The 22,218-nt window shown below is 40.4% G+C and overlaps 2 protein-coding genes across 2 annotated transcripts in view; one reads left to right on the top strand and one right to left on the bottom strand.

Moving 5' to 3' along the window:
• Nucleotides 1–22,218, bottom strand: part of GPR156 (G protein-coupled receptor 156) — a 122,822-nt gene that overhangs the window by 58,015 nt on the left and 42,589 nt on the right. The window contains exons 2-3 of the mRNA XM_004606695.2: nucleotides 21,588–22,024; nucleotides 21,237–21,373 (exon numbers count right to left, since the gene is read on the bottom strand). Of these exons, the coding sequence (XP_004606752.2) occupies nucleotides 21,237–21,373; nucleotides 21,588–21,683 (233 nt within the window). The 5' untranslated portion in view covers nucleotides 21,684–22,024. The remainder of the gene's footprint in view (nucleotides 1–21,236; nucleotides 21,374–21,587; nucleotides 22,025–22,218) is intronic.
• On the top strand, nucleotides 12,936–15,345 carry LOC105942923 (ATP synthase-coupling factor 6, mitochondrial-like). Its single transcript, XM_055127606.1, has 2 exons — nucleotides 12,936–13,007; nucleotides 14,989–15,345. The coding sequence occupies exons 1-2, from the start codon at nucleotides 12,936–12,938 to the stop codon at nucleotides 15,343–15,345; spliced, it is 429 nt and encodes a 142-aa protein (XP_054983581.1).

The raw sequence follows: 22,218 nt of genomic DNA, 5'->3' as shown, positions 1-22,218 counted from the left end.
CAATTTGTTGAATTTCACCAGAAAAGGAAGTTGCTTCTAGGGCTCTGGACACAGCTCAATGTATTGGAGCACAGGCCTTGAATGGGCTGTCAGTTCAATCCCACGCACCACTGGATGTGGTCTGGTAGACTTACACAGCCCTGATGGCCAAGCACTAAGTCATCAGGCCTACACAGCTAGGAAAGGCACACAGGCCTTCCCTCCTCTCCACAAAATAAGTCTGCTATGATTTTAAGCACAATGATATTGAATTCGTGTATCAGTGTGTAGAAAAATTCTATTTATACAGTGTTGAGGTGTTGAATCTTCTATTTTTTTTTCTTTTTTTCTTTTTGGGTCACACCCGGCAACACTCAGGAGTTACTCCTGACTCTGCACTCAGGAATTACCCTTGGCGGTGCGCGGGGGACCATATGGGATGCTGGGAATCGAATCTGGGTCAGCCGCGTGCAAGGCAAATGTCCTACCCACTGTGCTATCATTCTAGCCCCTGGTGTTGAGTCTTCTAATCCAATAATTATTTAACTTCTCTAAAAAAAACTCTCATGACTTTTTATTGAGAAATACTATATAACTTTTTCTAGTGACTTATTCAGAATGCAATCAGAGAAACAAAACCTGTAGCAGATATATAAAATTATCACAGGCAACTGTTTTGTGCAATTATGAGTTCTGACTAAGCAATCTTAAATTCCACTTCTGCCACTGCTGTTCTTGAATTCAGGTAGAGCAAAGGGGTATGTCTATTGAATGGTATTCTTACTACAGGCAATTCTTTTAAATGTTAAAGGATGATTTCAAGAAAGAAGCCAAATTTTCTAGTTAATATAAGCCAGCTTATGTCATTCACCAGTTCCAAAACCTATGTCTCCCATAAAAACTGGAGTAAATGCTTAGGTCTTTTTATTGAATTCTATGACCCTACACAGGGGCCAGAGAAATAACACAGTGAAATAACACAGTGGTGAAGGCACTTTTAGGCAGTTGATTCTGGTTCTATTCCTGGCACCACTTATGGTCCTCTGAGAACCTCCTGAAATGACCCGGGAACATAGAGCCAGAAGCCTTGCAAGCTGTGGCCCAATGCCAACTGTGTATGTACTGTTAGGTGTGGCCCAACATCGCCCATCCAAAATACACTTATAAGAGCATGACCTTTTTATCTCTCTGACTTTATTTTCTAGGTATTCTTTTCCTTCTTTACTTTATTCCATCCATATTAGTCATGTTTTTCCCTAAACATTAGGATGGTCCTATGTCAGGGCCTTTCCATATTTTGTTTCCTCTGTCCAGAATGATACTTAATTCATGACTCGTATTTTTGTTTTGCAGATCCCAGGGATTAAACTCAGGGTGTTATGCATACAGACAGGGCAAGTGCTATACCACTGAGCTACATCCTCAGGCCCTATATCTTATATCTAATGTCTTCCAACTCTTCGGTCCAATGTTCCTTCTCAGTGAGGCTTTCCCCAGGCAGATTCTAGAATAACAGCTACAACACTGATAGTATCAGCCAATTTTTCCCCTATGCTTTTTTAAAAATTTTATTGCTACTCACAATAATGCTACTCACAATAATTTATTACATTCAATATTCCAACATCATTCTCACCCCCATGACACCCTCCCACCACCATTATTTCAAATTTTCCCAACTACCACCCAACCCTACCCCAATAGCAGGCCCTAAGTAATTTATTTTGTATTGCTTGTTATGAATAATTCTCCAAAAATTATCAAAAAAAAGGTTTCCTTTGTTGTATCTCAATCTGGAAAAATTGAGTTCTTGTATAAGAGATTACTAACATGTTGTTACAGGTTGAGCCTGTGTGATAATAGTTTTTAATTGAGATTGGTTGCTTTCTACTTTATAGCCTATCCAATGTGTGATACTCCTGGTACATCAATGGTATAGAGTATGAGATGTCACTTGTCACTTGTCACTAGTCGTCCCGTTGATCTTCGATTTGCTCTAGCGGACACCAGTAATGACTCCATTTGTCCCTGTCGCATGCTAGTGCAGCCCAATGATATCTGCTTGCTCCAGGAACAGGAAGAGCCTCAAATCGTTCATTCACGGATTTGACGAAGAAATCTGACTATCTAGTTGGTGGGTGGCCACTCGGTCTTCTGACATCCCGTGGAATCCAGTACGTAACAGCTCTAGTCCAGCAGTCATCTCTGAATCGCATTACATGACAGGCCCATCTGATTTTTGATGCCTTGGCAAATGAGACAGCATCCCTGATTCTTGACTGTCGACGGAGGTCAGAACTCCGGATTCCTTCTCTCACTTGAGTGAGATGTGATACTCCTAGAATAGCTCTTTCGATTCCTCTTTGGGATACCCGAATAGTGTTCTCTTCCTGTTTGCGTAGGGCCCAGGTCTCTGAGGCATATGTTAGTGCAGGAAGAATGGTGGAATAGAAAAGATGTGCCCAGAGCCGGAGGTTCTTTGTCCTCCTAACCACTTCTTTGACGCTCTTGAAGGCATTCCATGCTGCTCTCTTCCTCCTGCACAGTTCTGGCGCTAAGTCGTTCCTCATGTTGATTTCTCGACCCATGTACACATAGCTGCTGCATTCGGAGATGGAGATGTTCGTTCCATTGAAAGCAAATGGAGCTTCAGGGACTAGTTCATTTTTCATGAGCATCGTCTTGTTGAGATTCAGCTCCAATCCAACCTTTCCACACTCATGGTCGAAGTTGGCCAGCATTTGTGCCACTTGGCTAATGTTTGGCATTATCAGAACAATGTTATCAGCCAAGCGGAGATGGTGTAATTGCCGTCTATCTTCACTCCCATTCCTTCCCATTCCATTCATCGCATGATGTTCTCGAGGGTGGCACTGAAGAGTTTCAGTGAAATGGTATCGCCCTGCTGAACCCCTCTCTTTACATAAATGATCACTTCCTTGTAGAATGATGAGATCCTGTGGTGAATCCACAATACGGCTTGAGGAGGATTTTGATATACTGAGTTTGAATGCCCTGTTTGGCTAGGGCTTCGATGACCACTTCAGTCTCAACAGAATCGAAGGCCTTCTTTAAGTCAATGAACGTTAGACAGAGCGGCATCTTGAACTCTCACGAAACTTCAATGAGTTTGGTCACTGTGTGGATATGGTCTATCATGCTGAATCCCCTTTGGAACCTGGCTTGCTCGCATGGTTGTCCTTCGTCTAGTGTTCTGCCTATTCTATTCAGGATGACACGAGTGAACAACTTGTAGACGACAGACAGCGGGCAGATTGGGCAATAGTTGCCAATGTCGTGGATGTCTCCCTTCTTGTACAACAGAACGGTCCTACTGGTTTTCCACTGAGACGGAACATTGCATTCAGACAGGTAGCGTGTAAAGAGCCGAGGCAGTGTACTGTACTGGCGGCAGATTCTTCAGGTGTTTGGGTCTGACCTTGTCCGGACCAGGTGCTGTACGTGTCTTTACCAACAAAATAGCATGTCGGACTTCGGAAGGGAGGATGTTGGGAACGACATATCCATCCTGTGGAATTTGGTATGTGGGCAGGTGGACATGGCTGTCAAAGAGATCCGAGTAGAAGTCGTGAATAATCCTCTCCAGTGCCATTCTGGAAGATGTGATAGATCCATCAGGACATCGGAGGAAAGTCATCTCGGTCTTGTAGGTGGCGAAGGACAGGCGAGCATTGTGAATACTTTTCCCGGCTTCTGCCATGTCAGCCAACACTGCTGCTCTTCTTTGAGGTCTTCCTTTATTGCATTCCGCCCACATGGCAGAGCCTAGCAAGCTACCCAAGGTGTATTCGATATGCCAACAACAGTAACAACAATCGACCTCATTCACCTGACACCGAAAGAGCCCCTTATACGGCAGTGTTAAGAAAGATGAGCAACATGGATAGGGAGAATCAATATTGCCAAAATAGCAATACTCCCCAAAGCATTATACAGATTCAACGTGATCCCTATAAGGATACCCATGACATTCTTCAAAGAAATGGATCAAGCAATCCTAAAATTCATATGGAACAACAAACGCCCACGGATGGCTAAAACAATTCTTGGGAAAAAGACGATGGGAGGCATCACCCTCCCCAACCTCAAATTTTACTACAAAGCAGTAACAATTAAAACAACATGGTACTGGAACAAAGGCAGAGCCGCAGACCAATGAAAGAGGGTGGAATATCCCTACACACAACCCCAAATGTACGATCATCTAATCTTTGATAAGGGAGCAAGAAATGTGAAGTGGAGCAAGGAAAGCCTCTTTAACAAATGGTGCTGGCACAACTGGACAACCACATGCAAAAGAATGGGCTTAGACCTCGACCTGACACCATGCACAAAAGTCAGATCAAAATGGATTAAAGACCTCAACATCAGACCACAAACCATAAGGTACATTGAAAACAAGGTCGGCAAAACCCTCCACGATATTGAAGATAAAAATATCTTCAAAGATGACATGCAACTGGCCAACCAAGTGGAAACAGAGATAAACAAATGGGATTACATTAAACTAAAAAGCTTCTGCACCGCAAAAGATACAGTGACCAGAATACAAAGACAATCTACAGAATGGGAAAAGATATTCACCCAATAACCATCAGATAAGGGGTTGATATATTTAAAACTATTACTTTCTACACAATACCCATGAGATAAGGGGTTGATATCAAGGGTATATGAAGCACTGGTTGAACTCTACAAGAAGAAAACATCCAACCCCATCAGAAAATGGGGCGAAGAAATGAACAGAAACTTTTCTAAGGAAGAGATACGAATGTGCAAAAGGCACATGAAAAAGTGCTCTACATCACTAATCATCAGAGAGATGCAGATCAAAACAACCACAAGATACCACCTCACAGCACAGAGACTAGCGCACATCCAAAAGAACAAAAGCAACCACTGTTGGAGAGGATGTGGGGAGAAAGGGATCCTTCTACACTGCTGGTGGGAATGCCGACTGGTTCGGCCCTTCTGGAAAACAATATGGACGATTCTCAAAAAATTAGATATTGAGCTCCCATTTGACCCAGCAATACCACTGCTGGGAATATATCCCAGAGAGGCAAAAAAGTATAATCGAAACGACATCTGCACATGTATGTTCATCGCAGCACTATTTACAATAGCCAGAATCTGGAAAAAACCCGAATGCCCTAGAACAGATGACTGGTTGAAGAAACTTTGGTGCATCTATACAATGGAATACTATGAAGCTGTTAGAAAAAATGAGGTCAGGAACTTTGCATATAAGTGGATCAACATGGAAAGTATCATGCTAAATGAAATGAGTCAGAAAGAGAGAGACAGACATAGAAAGATTGCACTCATCTGTGGAATAACAGAGTAGGAGACTAACACCCTGGATAGTAGAAATAAGTACCAGGATGTTGACTCCATGGCTTGGAAGCTGGCCTTACATGCTGGGGAGAGGGCAACTCAGATAGAGAAGGGAACACCAAGTAAAATGTGGTTGGAGGCCACGTGGGGGAAGGGTGATGCGTGCTGAATGTAGACTAGAGACTGAACACAATGGCCACTCAACACCTTTATTGCAAACCACAACACCTAATTAGAGAGAGAGAACAAAAGGGAATGCCCTGCCACAGTGGCAGGGTGGGGTGGGGGAGATGGGATTGGGGGGGGTGGGAGGGATGCTGGGTTTATTTGTGGTGGAGAATGGGCACTGGTGAAGGGATGGGTTCTTGAACTTTGTATGAGGGAAACATGAGCACAAAATGTATAAATTTGTAACTGTACCCTCACGGTGATTCACTAATTAAAAAATAAAAAATAAAAAATAAAAAAAAAAAAGAAAGAAAGATGAGCAAGGAGAGGCTGAAAAAATCTCAGGGACGAACTAGACTGCCAAAACGAAGAAAGACTAAAATGATTGTCTGTACTTTCAACGCACGTACGCTGGCATCAGAAGCATCCATCGAGGACCTGATAGTGCAAGCACAGAAGATCAAGTATGACATCATTGGTCTGACCGAAATGAGAAGACATCAATCGCATCACGCCATTTTCGACACTGGAGAAGAATTGTTCCTCGGAACATACGACAACAGAGGCGTTGGTGGTGTCGGTGTCCTTGTCAACACGAACTTGGTCATGAGCATTAATTCATTTGAATGCCTAACAACCTGAATCTGACAATTACACTTGAATGGATGTGGCTCACTGCCAGAAGTTTCTATATTCATTGTCTACACACCAACATCCAACTACGATAAAGAAGAAATTGAGAGGTTCTACATGGAACTGGAGAAGTTCTATAAAAAAGACCACACCTTGAACAAGATCATTATTGGTGATTTTAATGCCAAAATAGGTCAAAAAGGTTGCCCGAAGTACTTCACAATGCAACCCATGGCTAGAATGGAACGATAAGAGTGAGAGACTGTCTGAATTCATCATGTTGACCAAGACCATTGATGGTAACTCACAGTTCCAGAAGGCCAAATCTAAACACTGGACATGGGAGTCTCCCGGTGGACAGTTCCACAATGAAATTGACCACATCATATTCAATTGAAGGTTTTGCCTGACTGATGTCGCTGTTGTCCAAAAATTCCAAACAGGATCGGACCACCGTCTCCTTTGTGCAAAATTCTACTTCACAGAGCAGGGAGAAAGGTCTGCAAAATATTTTTTTTTGCTTTTTGGGTCACACCCAGCGATGCTCAGGGGTTACTCCTGGCTTTGCACTCAGGAATTACTCCGGCGGTGCTTGGGGGACCATATGGGATGCCGGGGATTGAACCTGGGTTGTCCACGTGCAAGGCGAACGCCCTACCCACTGTGCTATCGCTCAGGCCCCAAGGTCTGCAAAATTTAAGTCTAAGAAGGCAACTCCCAGAATGACCACCAACTGGGAGCTCTTTGGCACTATTGCAGCAATGTGAGAAGATGCCATCCTTGACAACATCGACGAGGAATACGATCGACTGGTTCAGCCTCCATGACAGTGTGAAGAATGCCGAGAGCGAGAAAGCCACAAACAGATGCCTGTCTTTGGAAACTCTCGAGCTCATTCGTTAATGTGGTTTGGCGCAAACCACAGGCAACCACAAGCTAATGTCCAAGCTCACAAAGCTGAGATGTCACATGGCTGCAAATGTGGCCGCGTGCTCCAGGAATCCTAAAATCTTAAATAAGATGATACAGCTAGAGTTAATTTTTTAACTGGATGGTGACTTTGGGTATGGAAGCATCTCAGCAGTTTGTTGATCTTTCTGAGATTTATCTGTGAGTCTCTGGTTCATGGCCAGTTAATGAGCTTTATATGGCACCAGAGGCAGTTCATTGGCGCGATTACCAGGCTCATGAAAGAACAGAGGGCTGGGGGGAGGTCACCATCCCTGACTCTGTGAGATCCTGGAGATTTCAGTCACAAAACCCGCATACCTGAGTTTTTCAACAGATTCATTCTGGATGAGGCTCATCTGAGCCTGTGGAGACTGGCCTTGAGCATAGTGGCGATTGGGTTCTGGAGGTTTCTGGCTGCCGGGGCTCTTTGGGTGGGTTGCAGACTCACCTGCCTTTGTCCAGGCTGTCCTGGATATGAGGTTCAGCCTGGCACGGGGTCTGGAGGCATCTCTGCAACTTGTTGATCTCTTCTGAGATTTATCTGTGAGTATCCCCACTATGCTTTTTTTGGCACTCATCACAAATACTACATTTTATGGACAAATTGTATTATTTGTTTTCTACTTACCTTGTAGGGAAAAACTCAAAGATAAGATTTATATTTGTTTGGTTTTGGGCTATACTCTATGATGCTCATAAGCTACACCCTATTCTGTGAGAGTTAATCCTGATAGTGCTTGGAGTCCATGCACTGACAGGGATTGTACCCAGGCCTTTCACTTGTAAAGCAAACTTTGCACGTGCTTAGTTCATTAAGCTATGTCTATCTTTCTAACTCAAGTGAAGATTTTTAAATATATATATATTTTGGGGGCTGGAGTGATAGCACAGCGGGTAGGGCGTTTGCCTTGCATGCGGCCGACCGGGTTCGAATCCCAGCATCCCATATGGTCCCCTGAGCACCGCCAGGAGTAATTCCTGAGTGTAGAGCCAGGAGTAACCCCTGAGCATCGCCGGGTGTGACCCAAAAAAGCAATATATATATATATATATATATATATATATAGTTCTTTGATTTCATTCCAACACCCAGAATAATATCAGATACATTGGTAACTCATTCAATTAATATTTTTTAAAATCACAGGCACATTTTCAGCAACCTAAATTTAAAAAGATATTCTAAAAGTATGGACTCTATAGTGAACAAGACATTGAGAATAGACAGATTTTCATGGTCTATGAGACATCACAACCAGGACAGGGAATGTGAGACTGATGTCACTCTTTGGGCTCTTGGATAATGGAACTCCCAAGAAGAAAGAATAACAATGGGGGAAAATTTGCTTATGTATGGTGCAACTTAATGTAGAATTTTTCGTTAAAGTGAAAGGATGAAAATGGCCATTTTCTAATAATTTACCTCTACTATTATAGTCTATATTCTAGGCCATTTGATCTGTTGTTCAGGAAATGGGGTATGCATTACCCATGTACAATGGAGACACAAAAATGACCAAGACATGATACTAAACTAAGGGGCTCATCACCTGGAAAGGGAGGCAGAGACCCTCTTCCCAACACAGTGAGCTAGTGATGGGGCAATGGTGTGCAACTGCTAACAGCAGGAGCACAAAGGAAAGCTGGTCGCTTTATCCTGGGGGAGAGGGGGCGAGAATAGTGATTTAGACCTGATTGCAAGATGGACAAACAGAATTAGAGCATTGAGATAAAAAGACACCAATGCATGAATACTTATTCTACCTCTTTAACTTCCATTGACTCGTCCATAATGCATCATGTAGACAGAACCCAAGAAAAATCTCTTTTCTTTTCACAATCCTTGATCATTTCACCTTACATTTGCTTTCCCTCTCTTTCCTGGCATTATTTATGCATGCCAATGCCCCATAATACTTCACCAATTTTTGGCTCTATGGTTATATTTTCAAAGTTAGAGTTGATACAGTTTTTTTCCAGCAATAAAGGTAAAGATGGGGAGGGGAGAATAAGTCTTTCTGCTCCCATATACTCAGCCTAATTCAATCCTTGGTCTTACACACTGCCCCAAATTGAGCAATGTGGATATTTACTCTAGGTCTTTGCCTTGCTTCTTTTCCAATAACTATCAACTTAAAGATTATAGAAAAGATCCCAGAAATTCATTTTTTTCTCTTTGGGTCACACCCGGTGATGTACAGGGGTTACTCCTGGCTGTGCACTCAGGAATTACTCCTGACAGTGCTCAGGGGATGATATTGAATGCTGGAATTCTAACCCGGGTCGGCCGCGTGCAAGGCAAATGTCCTCCCCACTGTGCTATGGCTCCAGCTCCAACCCCAGAAATTCTTATTGGGCACAGTCTGAATGCAAACTCTCTTGGACTAGTATCATCAACACAGCACAGTTTTCTTTTCTCCCCACCACTTTCCCTCCAGTTCAATTACCAAACCATAATGAAAACAAACCTGAAACAATCTATAGGAAGGGAAGCAGTTCTTAGTCCTGCAGCAGGGAATAACTTTAAATTATTTTTTAAAAACAGGATGTACTATTTGGCTTGGGCAGCACTCTTGGCACAACAGGTGTTCAACTTAATATTCACTATTGATATTGATCTACAGCCTTTACCCATCTAATATTACAAAAAAAAATGATGAGAATGAGTCTACTCCATCTCATTAAGTGGAGAGCTGGAGGTCTTTCTTAATCATAGACAATACTGTGAAACTTGAGGAATCAAAGAAATTCTTCAAAAGGGCACAGTATAAGCTGCATGAGCACTAAGACTTTTATTGCATATTGGATTCTCTGAAGATAGAAAACAACTAGAATAAGGTACAGGAAGGACATAATTCTGCTAGATGCTACCAGAAGCCCTGTTATAAGGCTCTTACCCAGGAAATGAAGCGGCATGAAATGGTGAACTGAGCAGGCTACAGGGATAGACATATATCACCCAGTCATCAAAGTCTAGGTTTCTGGATGTCACTCCTGCTGAGGGAGGGGTGTCAGGCGCCTCCAAACCTAAAGGTGTACATGGCTATTGGCCATGGCCTTTGAGCAGCTCTTCACATTCCTTCTAAGGAATCTAGGAGGCAAGGCCCTGACTCCCCTTTACTCAGAATTTCTCAGAGTTATGCCTGCAGTGAGCAACCTCAAAGGATAAGTAAGCCTTTTCCTCACAAAGAACAGTCTTGCCACCACTCAATAAAAAAGTGGTAACTTTTCTAGACCCAGATTCCTCTGCCATGGCAGCCCTCCGTGTGCAAGCAGCATGGGCCCTGTTGCATCCTCCTGGAATTTCAGGTTACAGGAAATACACAAGCCTATCAAGAAGTTCTGACAACTGCTCCTACCACAGGCAATGGAGTACTTTTATCACTGACACAATAGTCTTAAATCTTCTGTTGGCATTCAAAATAGTAAGAGGGTAAAAGGTTAATTTTCAATGAAAATAAAGTTTGTACCCTATGCCTAGAGATATAGTACAGCAGGTAGGTCCTTTGTCTTGCATATGGCTAGCCTGACTTCAGTTCCTGGCATTACATCACTGTCTAGTGTGAGTTCTGAGAGTATGAGAGCAGAAACAGGAGTAACCCTTGAACCCCATCCAAAAAGGTTTGTGCCCTACACAATTACTATTCCTCTATCTTCTGGATTCCCAATTCTGAAAAATTCTCTCTCTCTCTCTCTCTCTCTCTCTCTAGATATGTATATATATAAAATACATATATATATATGTATATATATAACAACCACTGTCACTGTGTCACTGTCATCCCATTGCTCTTCGATTTGCTTGAGTGGGCACCAGTAACGCCTCCATTGTGAGACTTGTTACTGTTTTTGGCATATCAAATACACCAAGGGTAGCTTGCCAGGCTCTCCCATGCGGGTGAGATACTCTCGGTAGCTTGCCAGGCTCTCTGAGAGAGGTGGAGGAATTGAACGCGGGTCGTCCGCATGCAAGGCAAATGCCCTACTCGCTGTGCTCCAGCCCATAAAATAACCATCTACAATAATATCTCGATAATTTGGTTGAAGATTTTTTCAACCAAATTATTGGTTTATGCATTTCAGAGAAGGTACCAGAGCTTCCTTTTGGGCCTAAAATAACTTCTTCTTTCCTAGAGTTAAGTTTTTATTAGCTGTATGAAAGATCTAGAGGAATGTTTTCTTCCATCACAATCACAATCACAATAATCGTTAATCACCGATTTCTCGGGCGGGCTCAGTAACATCTCATTTCGTCCTTCCCTGAGATCTTAAAGGTCTATTTCGACTTGGCCCTCCTAAAGATGTTGCACTGGGGACTCTTCAGGGTCAGGGGAATGAGATCCAGCTTGTTACTGGATTTTGCATATGAATACACCATGGGAAGCTTGCAAGGCTGTCCCATGGGGGCAGGAAACTCTCAGAAGATTGCCAGTTTCTTCCAGAGGGAGAAATAGGCTAAAGATATCGCTTCTGGGAGCTTGCTTTTAAGTCCCTCTCTGAATGTTGGCCGTTGATGGGATTACACACACCTGGGTTCCCCTGCCGGTACCTTCATGCATGAGGCCTGTCCGAACGTGTAGAGAGGAGCCTCCAGCATGGCTGCAGCTAGGTTCTGGTAGTCTTCGGCTGCCAGGAGCTCTGCTTGGGGGATTCTTCCATATCAGTCACTAATAGCTAGCACACCTATGAGATAAGTCAGCTCAATTTCTTCTGGAAAAGGACACCAGATATAGTATACTTTTCCCCCATGAGAATCTTTTCAGAAGAATATTGTAAACTCCATTTTCAACTAGCTTTACTGAATATCACTGATATATGATACACTGGATATATTTAGAGCTAATGACTTGATAAGTTTTGACACATGTATATAATTGTGAAATAGTCATCACAATCAAGGTCATGAACACAGTCATCATTTCCCAAGGCTTTCACATATCCCTTGATAACCAACCATATTTCCTAACTCATCTTCAGGCAACCACATATCTGTTTTTCTCACTATATACTAACAGCATATTAATTAAAATTTCTAAATTTTAACTGAGTAAATTTTTATTGAAGTTTAAATTATGCTACTGAAATATATTTCAACTGATTTATTCCAACACCATGGAGAGAATTTATGATAGCAAAAATTTCCCTCTACTATCATACCAGGATTTACTTACATTACTATTCAAACTATAGTTTTATTATTTTTAAAGTTTTATATAATTAGAGTTCATGTATTTATTGGCTTTTTGGATTATTTTGCTTAGCATAAGTATCAATAATTCATTCATTTTTTTTTTGTTGTCTTGGTTTTGGTTCATATTCAGTGGTGCTAGGTCTATTCCCAGCTTGGACTTGGGGGTGTGTTGCTTCCAGTGGTGCTTGGGGTACCATGCATTGCCAGGAATTGAAGCTAGGGCACTCAGAGGCAAAGTATGTACTCTAGCCCTTTGGGCTATCTCCATGAATAATTCACTAATTTTATAGTGAAGGGACCCTTACCTTCACCTCAATAATTTATTCTTTTTTATGATGAGCGATATTCCATTTTACTGATATACTACAATTTGCTCATCCATTAACTTAGTGATGGGTATTTGTGTTATTTTCTAGTTTGGGGTTGGTTAAATTAGAAAGTAGTGTACAAGTCTTCATACTATCATACACTTTTATTTCTCTTGGCTTAAAAAAAGGGTAGAATCATAAAATGGTAATGTTTTGAACTTATAATAAAATGCCAAATACTTTATCTAAACTTTATTACATTCCCAGTGCACTGTATGTCAACATTTGATTCTGTCATGTTTTCTTTGTCAGGTACCTACCAGAAATGCCCAGAAGCCTTCAGCACGATGCTCAAGAATTACTTCCAGCTATGCTTGCTAACTATTCAGGACCAAGAGTTAAACCTGGGGCTTCTGTGTGTAAAGCATGTACTCCAGTTGTTTGAAATATTTTCCTTGCTCATCCTATTAGGGTTTTTTTCTTCTAATTTATCCACTTTAACATTATATCACTGTCACTGTTATCCCATTGCTCATCAATTTACTCGAGCGGGCACCAGTAATGTCTCTATTCCTTCCAGTCCTGAGATTTTAGCAGCCTCTCCTTACTTGTCTTTCCCAACAAATGGAGGCTCTTTCAGGGTCAGGGGAATGAGACCTCTGGTTACTGTTTTTAACATTATATAATGGTATATAATTGTGATTTTAATTTGCATTGCCCTAAAGATGAACTGTGTTGAACCTCTTTTTTATTTATTTTTGGGGCCACACCCAGCTGTGCTCAGGGATCACTTCTGAGATTATCCAGGATTAAACTCAAATCAGCCACATGCAAGGCAAGTGTTTACTCATTATATTATCTCACTGGTCCCAGCCTTTTTTCACATGCTGATTTGCCATATTCTATCATTTTTTTAATGAAGGAGTACTGTTATTTATTCAGCCATTGCTTAAGCTGATTGAATTGGGCATGAACTCCAAGTTACTTTAAAAAAATTTTTTTAATTGAATATCCGTGAAATAGACCATTACAAAGCTAATTCATTATTGGGTTTCAGTCATACAATGATCCAGCACCCATCCCTCCAGTGTACATTTCTCATCACCAATGTCTCCTGTTTCCCTACTACCATCCCCCAAGCCCCCAAAACCCACTTCTAGCCTCCTTCTATGGGAGACACTTTCTTTTTTTTTTTTTTTTTTTTTTTTTTTTTGCTTTTTGGGTCACACCTGGCGATGCACAGGGGTTACTCCTGGCTCTGCACTCAGGAATTACCCCTGGCCGTGCTCAGGGGACCATATGGGATGCTGGGATTTGAACCCGGATCGGCCGCGTGCAAGGCAAACGCCCTACCTGCTGTGCTATCTCTCCAGCCCCGAGACACTTTCTTCTTGCTCTCTCTCTTCTCCCTTTGTGCAGTATGGTTTGCAATACAGGTGCTAAGTGGTCATGGTGCTTGTTCAGGGCATTCAGTGTTTTTATTAGGATGGTAAGGGTGGAGTAGCTTTTCAACAGGGTGGAAGCTTTGGGGTGTGGATGTTACTGCTGAGGCTTCCAGAAGCACAGGGAGGCAGGGTAAGCCTGGCAATTGCAGTCACAAAACCCACATACTAGAATTCTCAACAGATTATATCTTGGTGAGGTCTGTCCTAAGATGGTGCAGTCAGGTTGAGGGTATGGAGGCAATTTTGGATTGTGGAAGCAAGCAGCTACCAGGGGATCTGCTTGGGTGGACGCAGGCCAACCCACTGTCCCACCTTCCCCCACATTCACCCTGGTTTCTTCAGCCATGCACGGGTCCAAGCTTAACGGTGGCTTTTGATCTCTTTTGAGATTTATCTATGGGTCTCTGAAATAAGGCCAATAAATGAGCTTCTATAGTTGAACCAGAGGTGGTTTGTGGGTGTGGCTCCCACACACCTAACTTTTGTCTGTTTAGTTTCTTGGTAAACTTGGTCCCAAGTTGTTGAGGTTTGACCAAAGGCACAGCGGCAATTTGGGGGTATCAGAAAGCCTGAAGGCACCATCAGGCTGCTGCTGCACTTGTCCTTACATCTCTGATGTAAGAAGTTTCCATATATGTGTAGGTTTATTTCTGTATTTGATTTTGTTGTTGTATATGTTCTTCTTTACCTAATACTAAACAACCTTAAATATTTTGGAATTGATGATTTGTGGATAAGTTTTTAAATAAAGGTGATCCTAGTTCTTTAATTTTATCCTTTAAAAATATTTTTTTTGGTATTGGGGAAGCTGGTTATAAAACTCAATTTCCATGTAACTTTTAGAACCAACTTTTTAATTTATACAAAAATATGCCAGCTGGGATTGTGACTATAATTGAGTTTGGTCTATATATTAAAGAATAGTTAACAAGGGTAGCGGCGGCGTTGTTGGCAGCTCGGCCTGAATGCAAGGAACAGAGGCATTATAAATCTTCAGAGGCTCTTCTGGCTCTCCTCTCTCCTTCAGTCTGCTGTCTCTGTCCACTTGAGGAGGAACATTGGTATGACTGCAGTGGTTTTCAGTAAGGAACTTGATCCTGTCCAGAAAATCTTCATGGACAAAATCAGAGAGTACAAAACTAAGCGACAGTCATATGAAGGCCCTGTGGATACTGGCCCAGAATGTCAGCAAGAGCTGGACTGGGAGCTCTCCAAGCTTAAGCAAATGCATGGCAAGGCAGACATGAAAACGTTCCCCTACTTCACATTTGAAGAACCCAAATTCAAAGTCATTGATAAACCCCAGTCCTGAAGAAATGATGTAAAATTATCTAGTCATCTGTCCTCAGTTTTACAACTGATAAGAAGTAGCAGAGTGAATACTTATCTCCTCTGTTCTTTCAATTCTGATTCCAAATAATTTGGTGTTGAGTGTCAAAAAATAAAAGAATAAAAAATAAAGAATAGCTAACAATATTAAATCTTCCATCTTTAAATACAGTACCTGTCCATTAATTCTGTCTTATTTTTATTTAATCACTGTGAATTACAGAAGCTATTCATGATTGTGTTTTAGGTGTACAATGTTCCAACACCAATCCCTTCACCAGTGTCCATTTCTTCTGTCCAGTCTTCCCAGTTTCCCTTCATCCCTGCAGGCTGCCTCTATAACAGGCACTTTCTTTGTCTTTTTTCCTTGTAGACACTGTGGTTTATGATACTGTTACTGAAACAGTATCAGGCATGTCATTTTACCTTCTTTCAGCACCCAGTCCTCATCCAGTGTGACCAGTTTCCTCTATTATTGTCATTGTGGTCCCTTCCTGATATATCCCTGCTGCCCCCCATAGTGGCAAATTCCTACTAAGGGCCAGCTCTTCTGCCCATTAATTTTGGATTTCTTTAATGTCCCTCAGGAATGTTTTTTCTATGTATAGGCATTTCACACTGTTAGATTAGCAATGTTTTGGGTTTTTATTGTACAAGTATTTCACATTACTAAGATTTACTTCGTAATAATTCATGTTTTTTATTTATTGAATATGGCTCTGCTTTTACTTTCATTTTTCAATCGCATATTTTTAGCATAGAAATACAAATGAGTTTTTGGGTTTTTGTTTTTGCTTTTGTTTGTTTGTTCTTTGGCACACCGGCAATGCTCAGGAGTTACTCCTGGCTTTGTACTCAGGAACTACTCCTGGAGGTGCTCAGGGGACCGTATGGGATGGCAGGGATTGAACCCAGATCTGCAGCGTGCATGCCATACCCACTGTACTATTACTTTGGCTCACAAGTGAGTTTTGTACACTGATCTTTAATCCTGAACTCCCTTACAGATCCTGATAGTTTTTACTTGGTTATTTTGATGTTCCAGGGTTTGAACTCAGGGCCTCATAGACTCTAAGTAACTACTTTGCCTCTGCCTTACACACCCACCCTAACCCTCCCAGCCTAATAACTTTTTAAAAGATTATGTTCCACTGAACTTTCTGTATAGACTATCAGTTTACCAGGGGGTAGTAAGTTCATGTTAGTTCTTCCTTTTTTAATCCATAAGGTATAAACCAGCTTACTCTTGGCTCTATGTTCATAGTTATTGTGGCAGTACTCAGTGACCGTATATGGTGCGAAGGACTGAACCAGGGTTGGCCATGTGCAGGCAAATGCCTTAGATCTCTTTACTATCTCTCAGTTCAGAACCACTAATATTAAATAAGTGATAAAACATATATTGTCCTCTTCATTAACTTAATGGGAAAGCTATCAAAATTTTACCATTAAATTTGGTGTTAGCTATAGGTTTTTCATTGCTGAGTTGAAGATTATTTTTGTGTTCCTTGTTTGCTGAGAGTTTAACTGGAGAAGATGTATATTATTTTATTTTCCTCAGTTTCCTTAAAGTAAAATATATGTAATACATATGCTTATATATGCATATGTATTCTAATGGTATTAAATATACATAATATATTACTATGTAAATAATATATACAATAATATACATTATATATGTAAAATATAGATTATTTATGTTTTAATGTGACTTTAATTTACACAATAAAAATAGGGATATGATTCTCTATGTCTATTAAGCTGATCATGTGGTTTTCTTTTTTTAGTTGGTAAATGTGGTGAATTATATGGACAGATTCATTGATCTGAATCTATTTCACTCTGTTATGATTCATTTTTAATATGTGAATCTTTTAATTTTGATATATGAATCTATTATGATTCATTTTTGATACATAAACTGGCAAAACATTGTTTAGAATTGTTCTATGCTCATAAAGGACATTATAATTCTTTTCTTGTAATGTCTCTATTAGGTTTTGATATTGGGATGAAGCTAGCCTTATAAAGTAAATCAGAAAATACTATTTTCAGCACTTCAGAAGAGCTTCTATAAAGCTGGTAGTATTTCTACACTACAAGAACAGCTTGTTGTAGATTGTTGGCTAGATTCCTGTGGCTGAGGATTTCTTACAGAATGCAGTCACACCATCGGTCATGGCTTTAGTCCTCTAGGGCTTATGGCAGGGTGGGGGTCAGGGGAGATAAACTTCAAAGCTCATTCACTTTGTTGTTAGCAGACCTCAGAGGATCTATTTTCAAGCACACTGACATCGCTATTTATAAGCTTTAGGTCCTGTGACTAAAGTCTAGGAATATCATTCCTTTGCCATGAGGCCTCTCCACAGGGTAGCTCACAACCTAGCAGGTGGCTTCCCTCGGAGTGAACAAGTCAAAGAGACCCAAGATGGAAGTCAGTCATTTGGTAGCCATATCTCCAAAGGAATAGCTCATTGATAAGCAAGTTTATAAGTCTAGTTTGTGCTCTCAAGGAAAAGAGATTTCATAAAAATGTGACTAACAGGAGGTAGTACTGGTTGAAGAACATCTTAGAGACTGTCTATCATAGTTGTTGTTGCCTTATTATTCTTTTAATTTATGTAGGATCTTTAGTGCTCTCTAGAGGCTGGTCAATGTTATTAATATTCATGAAGACCTTGGGTTTCACTTTTTCCCCTATTTTTTATTTTAGCAATCTCTATTCTGATATTTATTATTCCTTTTCTTCTGTTTATTTTTCTAACTTACTTGTTCTTTGTTTCTGCTTTGTAGGTGACTCTCTGCTTTCCTAATATGGAGCTCGGTGCTATAAATTTTCTCTAAGTACTGCTTTAATGGCATCCAACAAATTTTGCTATATTGCCTTATCATTTTCCATTCAGTTTAAACAACTTTCTATTTTCTTTTTTGATTCCTCTTGAACCTGGGTCATTTTTTAAAAGCATTTTATTAAGCTTCTAAATATTTCAGGATTTTCTAGCACTCATTCTATTATGAATTTTTAATTTAATTTCACTGCAGTCAAGAGAATAATGTCTGCATGATTTGAATTAAATTTAATTTTATTTTCCATGGATCAGAATATGATCTATCTTGGTGAATGTTCCATGTGCACTCAAAAATAATGAGTGTCTGCTGTTGTATGGTACAGGATTATACAAATGCCAATGAGAACAAGTTAGCTTATAGAGTTTTTCAAGTTTTTAAAAATATTTCTCTCAGGTAGACTACATTTTAAAAACTTACCCCAAATTAAATATCTACAAACCAAACTTTAAGAATATTATATTATTGGGGCTGGAGTTATAGCACAGCGGGTAGGGCATTTGCCTTGCACGCAGACGACCTGGGTTTAAATCCCAACATCCCATATGGTCCCCTGAGCACCGCCAGTTGAAATTCTTGAGTGCAGAACCAGAAGTAACCCCTGTGCATCGCTAGGTGTGACCCAAAAAGCAAAAAAGAAAGAATATTATATTATTTAATTAAAACTGTTTTCTTGGAGTCAGAGAGGTAGTAGAGCAATTAAGAACTTGCACATGGCCATCAGGGATTTGATCCCTGGCACATCTAGTCCCCTGAGTACCACAAGGAGTGATCCCTAAGCATAGAGTCAGGAGTAAGCCCTGAGCACAGCTGGGTGTGGCGCAAAACAAAATATAAAAAAACAAAAAAACAAACAAAAACAAAATAAAAACCCTATTATTCTGTAAGAATGCACATAAAAATAGATTGTAAGATAAATAGTAAGGGTCATAACATTCAAAAAATATTTAACTTTGTAACATAATACTAATATAATACCTAAGCAAAATAACCCAATTTAAAGACAGTATCACAGCTGATTTTTGTAGATTTAAATCTGCAAAATGCAGATCCTTGAAAAGATTTATGAGCAATAGAACAACGGGTAGGGCTTTTGCCTTGCAGGAGGTAGACCTGGGTTGATTCCTTTGCCCCTCTTGGAGAGCCCGGCAAGCTACCGAGAGTGTCTCACCCGCACGGCAGAGCCTGGCAAGCTCCCCGTGGCATACTTGATATGAAAAAACAGTAACAACAAGTCTCGAAATGGAGATGTTGCTGGTGCCCGCTTGAGCAAATCGATGAGCAACGGGATGACAGTGATACAGTGATACAGAAGACATTGTATAAAATGCAAAAAAAAAATTATGTCCTTTAGAAAACATTGTCTAAAATGTAAAAAAAAAAAACAACAACCTTGATACGTACTTTTTTCAACAACCAGTTGTTTTCAAACACAAAGGAAATGTCCTTTTTTTTTAAACTTCAACATCTATTCCTACAACTTCAGCTGAAATATTTCAGTTCTTGAAGTCATTACACCAATTACTCTTTGCAGTGAAAGAGGACAATATCATAGCGTAAGCCTTTCTTCTAAGAAAGCTTGCTTATGAATGCTATAAAACATTGATTAGCTAGGTGGAGTAAGAGATGAACCAATAATGCCATTATTTTAAATTTGCCAACTGAGTATTAATCTATATTATAGAAATTTGTTGCATGCACTTGAAAAGACAATATACTAAATAATTCCCTAATCATGCAATAAGTGCTTTTCCTAATCATTTCAGCAGCAGCCACCATTGGGATTTAAATCCCCCTATCCCTAGGATCACTGAAATTTACTGAGCATCCATATGTTTCAGAGTCTGTTTGAGACTATCGTAAGCATAACAGACAAGTCCCCAATTGTTCACTTAGATAGGAAGATCCAATAAGGCTTCTCCAAAGAGGTGATGTTTGAGCCAAAAATTTTAAGATGAGAAAAAAACACTATTCTGAAGATTATAAAGCAACAGTACAGCAAGCCAAAGACTTTGAAATGGGCTTTAGTGTATCTGATGAACAGAATGAAAACACACTGGGGTAACCACACTACCTACAGTCATGATTGAATAATGGTGAAGACAAGATTCTGGAAATCACTTGAGCTAAAAGTTGTCCTTTGTTTCTTTTGCCAGTTCTGTGAACCATAGATACTTACCCTGATATGCCCATGACTTTTCAACCAGACAATATTTATTGTCTAGTGTAGCTAGACTGGTTGTAGGACTTCACTATTCATACAGAAGAAACATTCAGCCACAGAGACTGGTTCCAACTGAGTCATCCACAAACGTTAATTTTTCTTTGAAATATTTCACTGCATTATGTCTGATTTTAAATCTTTATCTTCTTTGGACAATACTCTCCTTTATGAAGACTTCATTCCCTTAGGATATTCATGTAAAAGCAAAATGATGAACTAGATCTTTCTCATTTTCAAGAGGAAATCATATTGCAGGACCAAAAATGATCTCAAGGTAATATATTTAACAAAGTTTAATGCCACAAAATGAGGCGCCAGCTATAGGAGCTGGTATCTCCAGATGTGAAAATAGAAGTAACAATTTGAAGTCTGTTTTGTTTTGTTTTATTTAAGGGAAGAGAACTCCCAAGCAGTGCTCAGGAGGCCTAGGAGCCTCACCCTGACTATGCCAGACGGAGAGTTGAATTATTAGGCCCATCAGTACTGGGGCCTACCAGATTCATATCTAGTAGTGTGTGGGGTCCATGAAGTACTAGAGATTGAATTCAAGGTTTCCACATCCAAATATGCACCAGCTCTTTAAACTGTCTCCCTGGCCCTCACTCTGAGTTTTATGATTTAAGTCAGTGTTTTTCAACCATTTTGTACCTGTGGACTAGTACCTGTCCTGCATACAAGTCCATAAAGCCAAAGTTTTCAACTTTTCTAAACTTGTGGACCAGCACGGGCCCACAAGCTAGCAGTTGAAGACCTCTACTTTAGGTTATAGGAGATAACACACTCGCCTAGGGGTTGCTTACCTGTTCTTCCTGCAGTAAATTGTGAAGCCAAGAAAGAAGACTATGAGAAGAAGTCCACAGCTGAGAAGAGTCCAAATAATTCCCAAGAGTACAGGAGATAATGAAGAAATGTTCTTATTGCTGTGGTGTGAAGAAGTCTGGGGGACAGAACAGGGAATCTATTAGGAACAAAGGTTCATATAAATCAAACATCAACTGCCCATCATCACTAAAGCTGCCAGAGCATTTCTTTGTGCTCCTCCTCCTGCTCCTTGCCACCACCTTAACCAACACCACTAACACCAAAAAAATAACAATAACAACAACATAGACAATACAAGCAGCCCTGGCACCCCATGACTGCACACTTACAATTGTTGTCCTGCAGACATCATGAAGGGGTCTCCAATCCAGCTCCTGGTCAGAGAAACTGTCACATAATTCAGAGCAGTTTATTTCAGGCTCCATGTCATTACATGTTCCTCTGGAGTGCTTAATCACAGTCTTAGCTACCTGCTGGGAGGTTACCTGCTAGTAACCTTTGACAAAAACACAAAAGCAATTCAAATCTCTTCAGAGGTGCCATTTTGGAGCCAGCTTCTGGCTCAGAATATGGAACAACCCATTTAGATGGATGTGAAGGCACGTCCCACTAGGGTCCCACTAGGGTCCTGCATCAGACACCATGCAGACTCTCACCACACAGACCATGAGATTCAGGAGTGGGCATCTCAGTAACCATTAAGTTACACAAAGTGATGGTCTTGCCACCAGATGGCAGTCATGGCTCCAAGTACTTTCACATGGGCCTGGAAGACAAGAAAAGTAAAAGCTGTTAATAAACTATGCACACACATATATACACAAAACATATATACGTAAATGTGTCACTATACAGGGGTTTCAAAATATTTTATATGTTTACTACACAGTTGTAATTTGATATGTTTTATCAAATATATTGAATATAAACAAAGTTTAATAAAAACCTAAATATATTTTA

This window comes from Sorex araneus, chromosome 2, assembly GCF_027595985.1.
Source record: "Sorex araneus isolate mSorAra2 chromosome 2, mSorAra2.pri, whole genome shotgun sequence".
Classification (NCBI taxonomy): domain Eukaryota; kingdom Metazoa; phylum Chordata; class Mammalia; order Eulipotyphla; family Soricidae; genus Sorex; species Sorex araneus.
The sequence above is the reverse complement of the archived record's forward strand: the minus strand, read 5'-3'. Positions and strand labels throughout refer to the sequence as shown.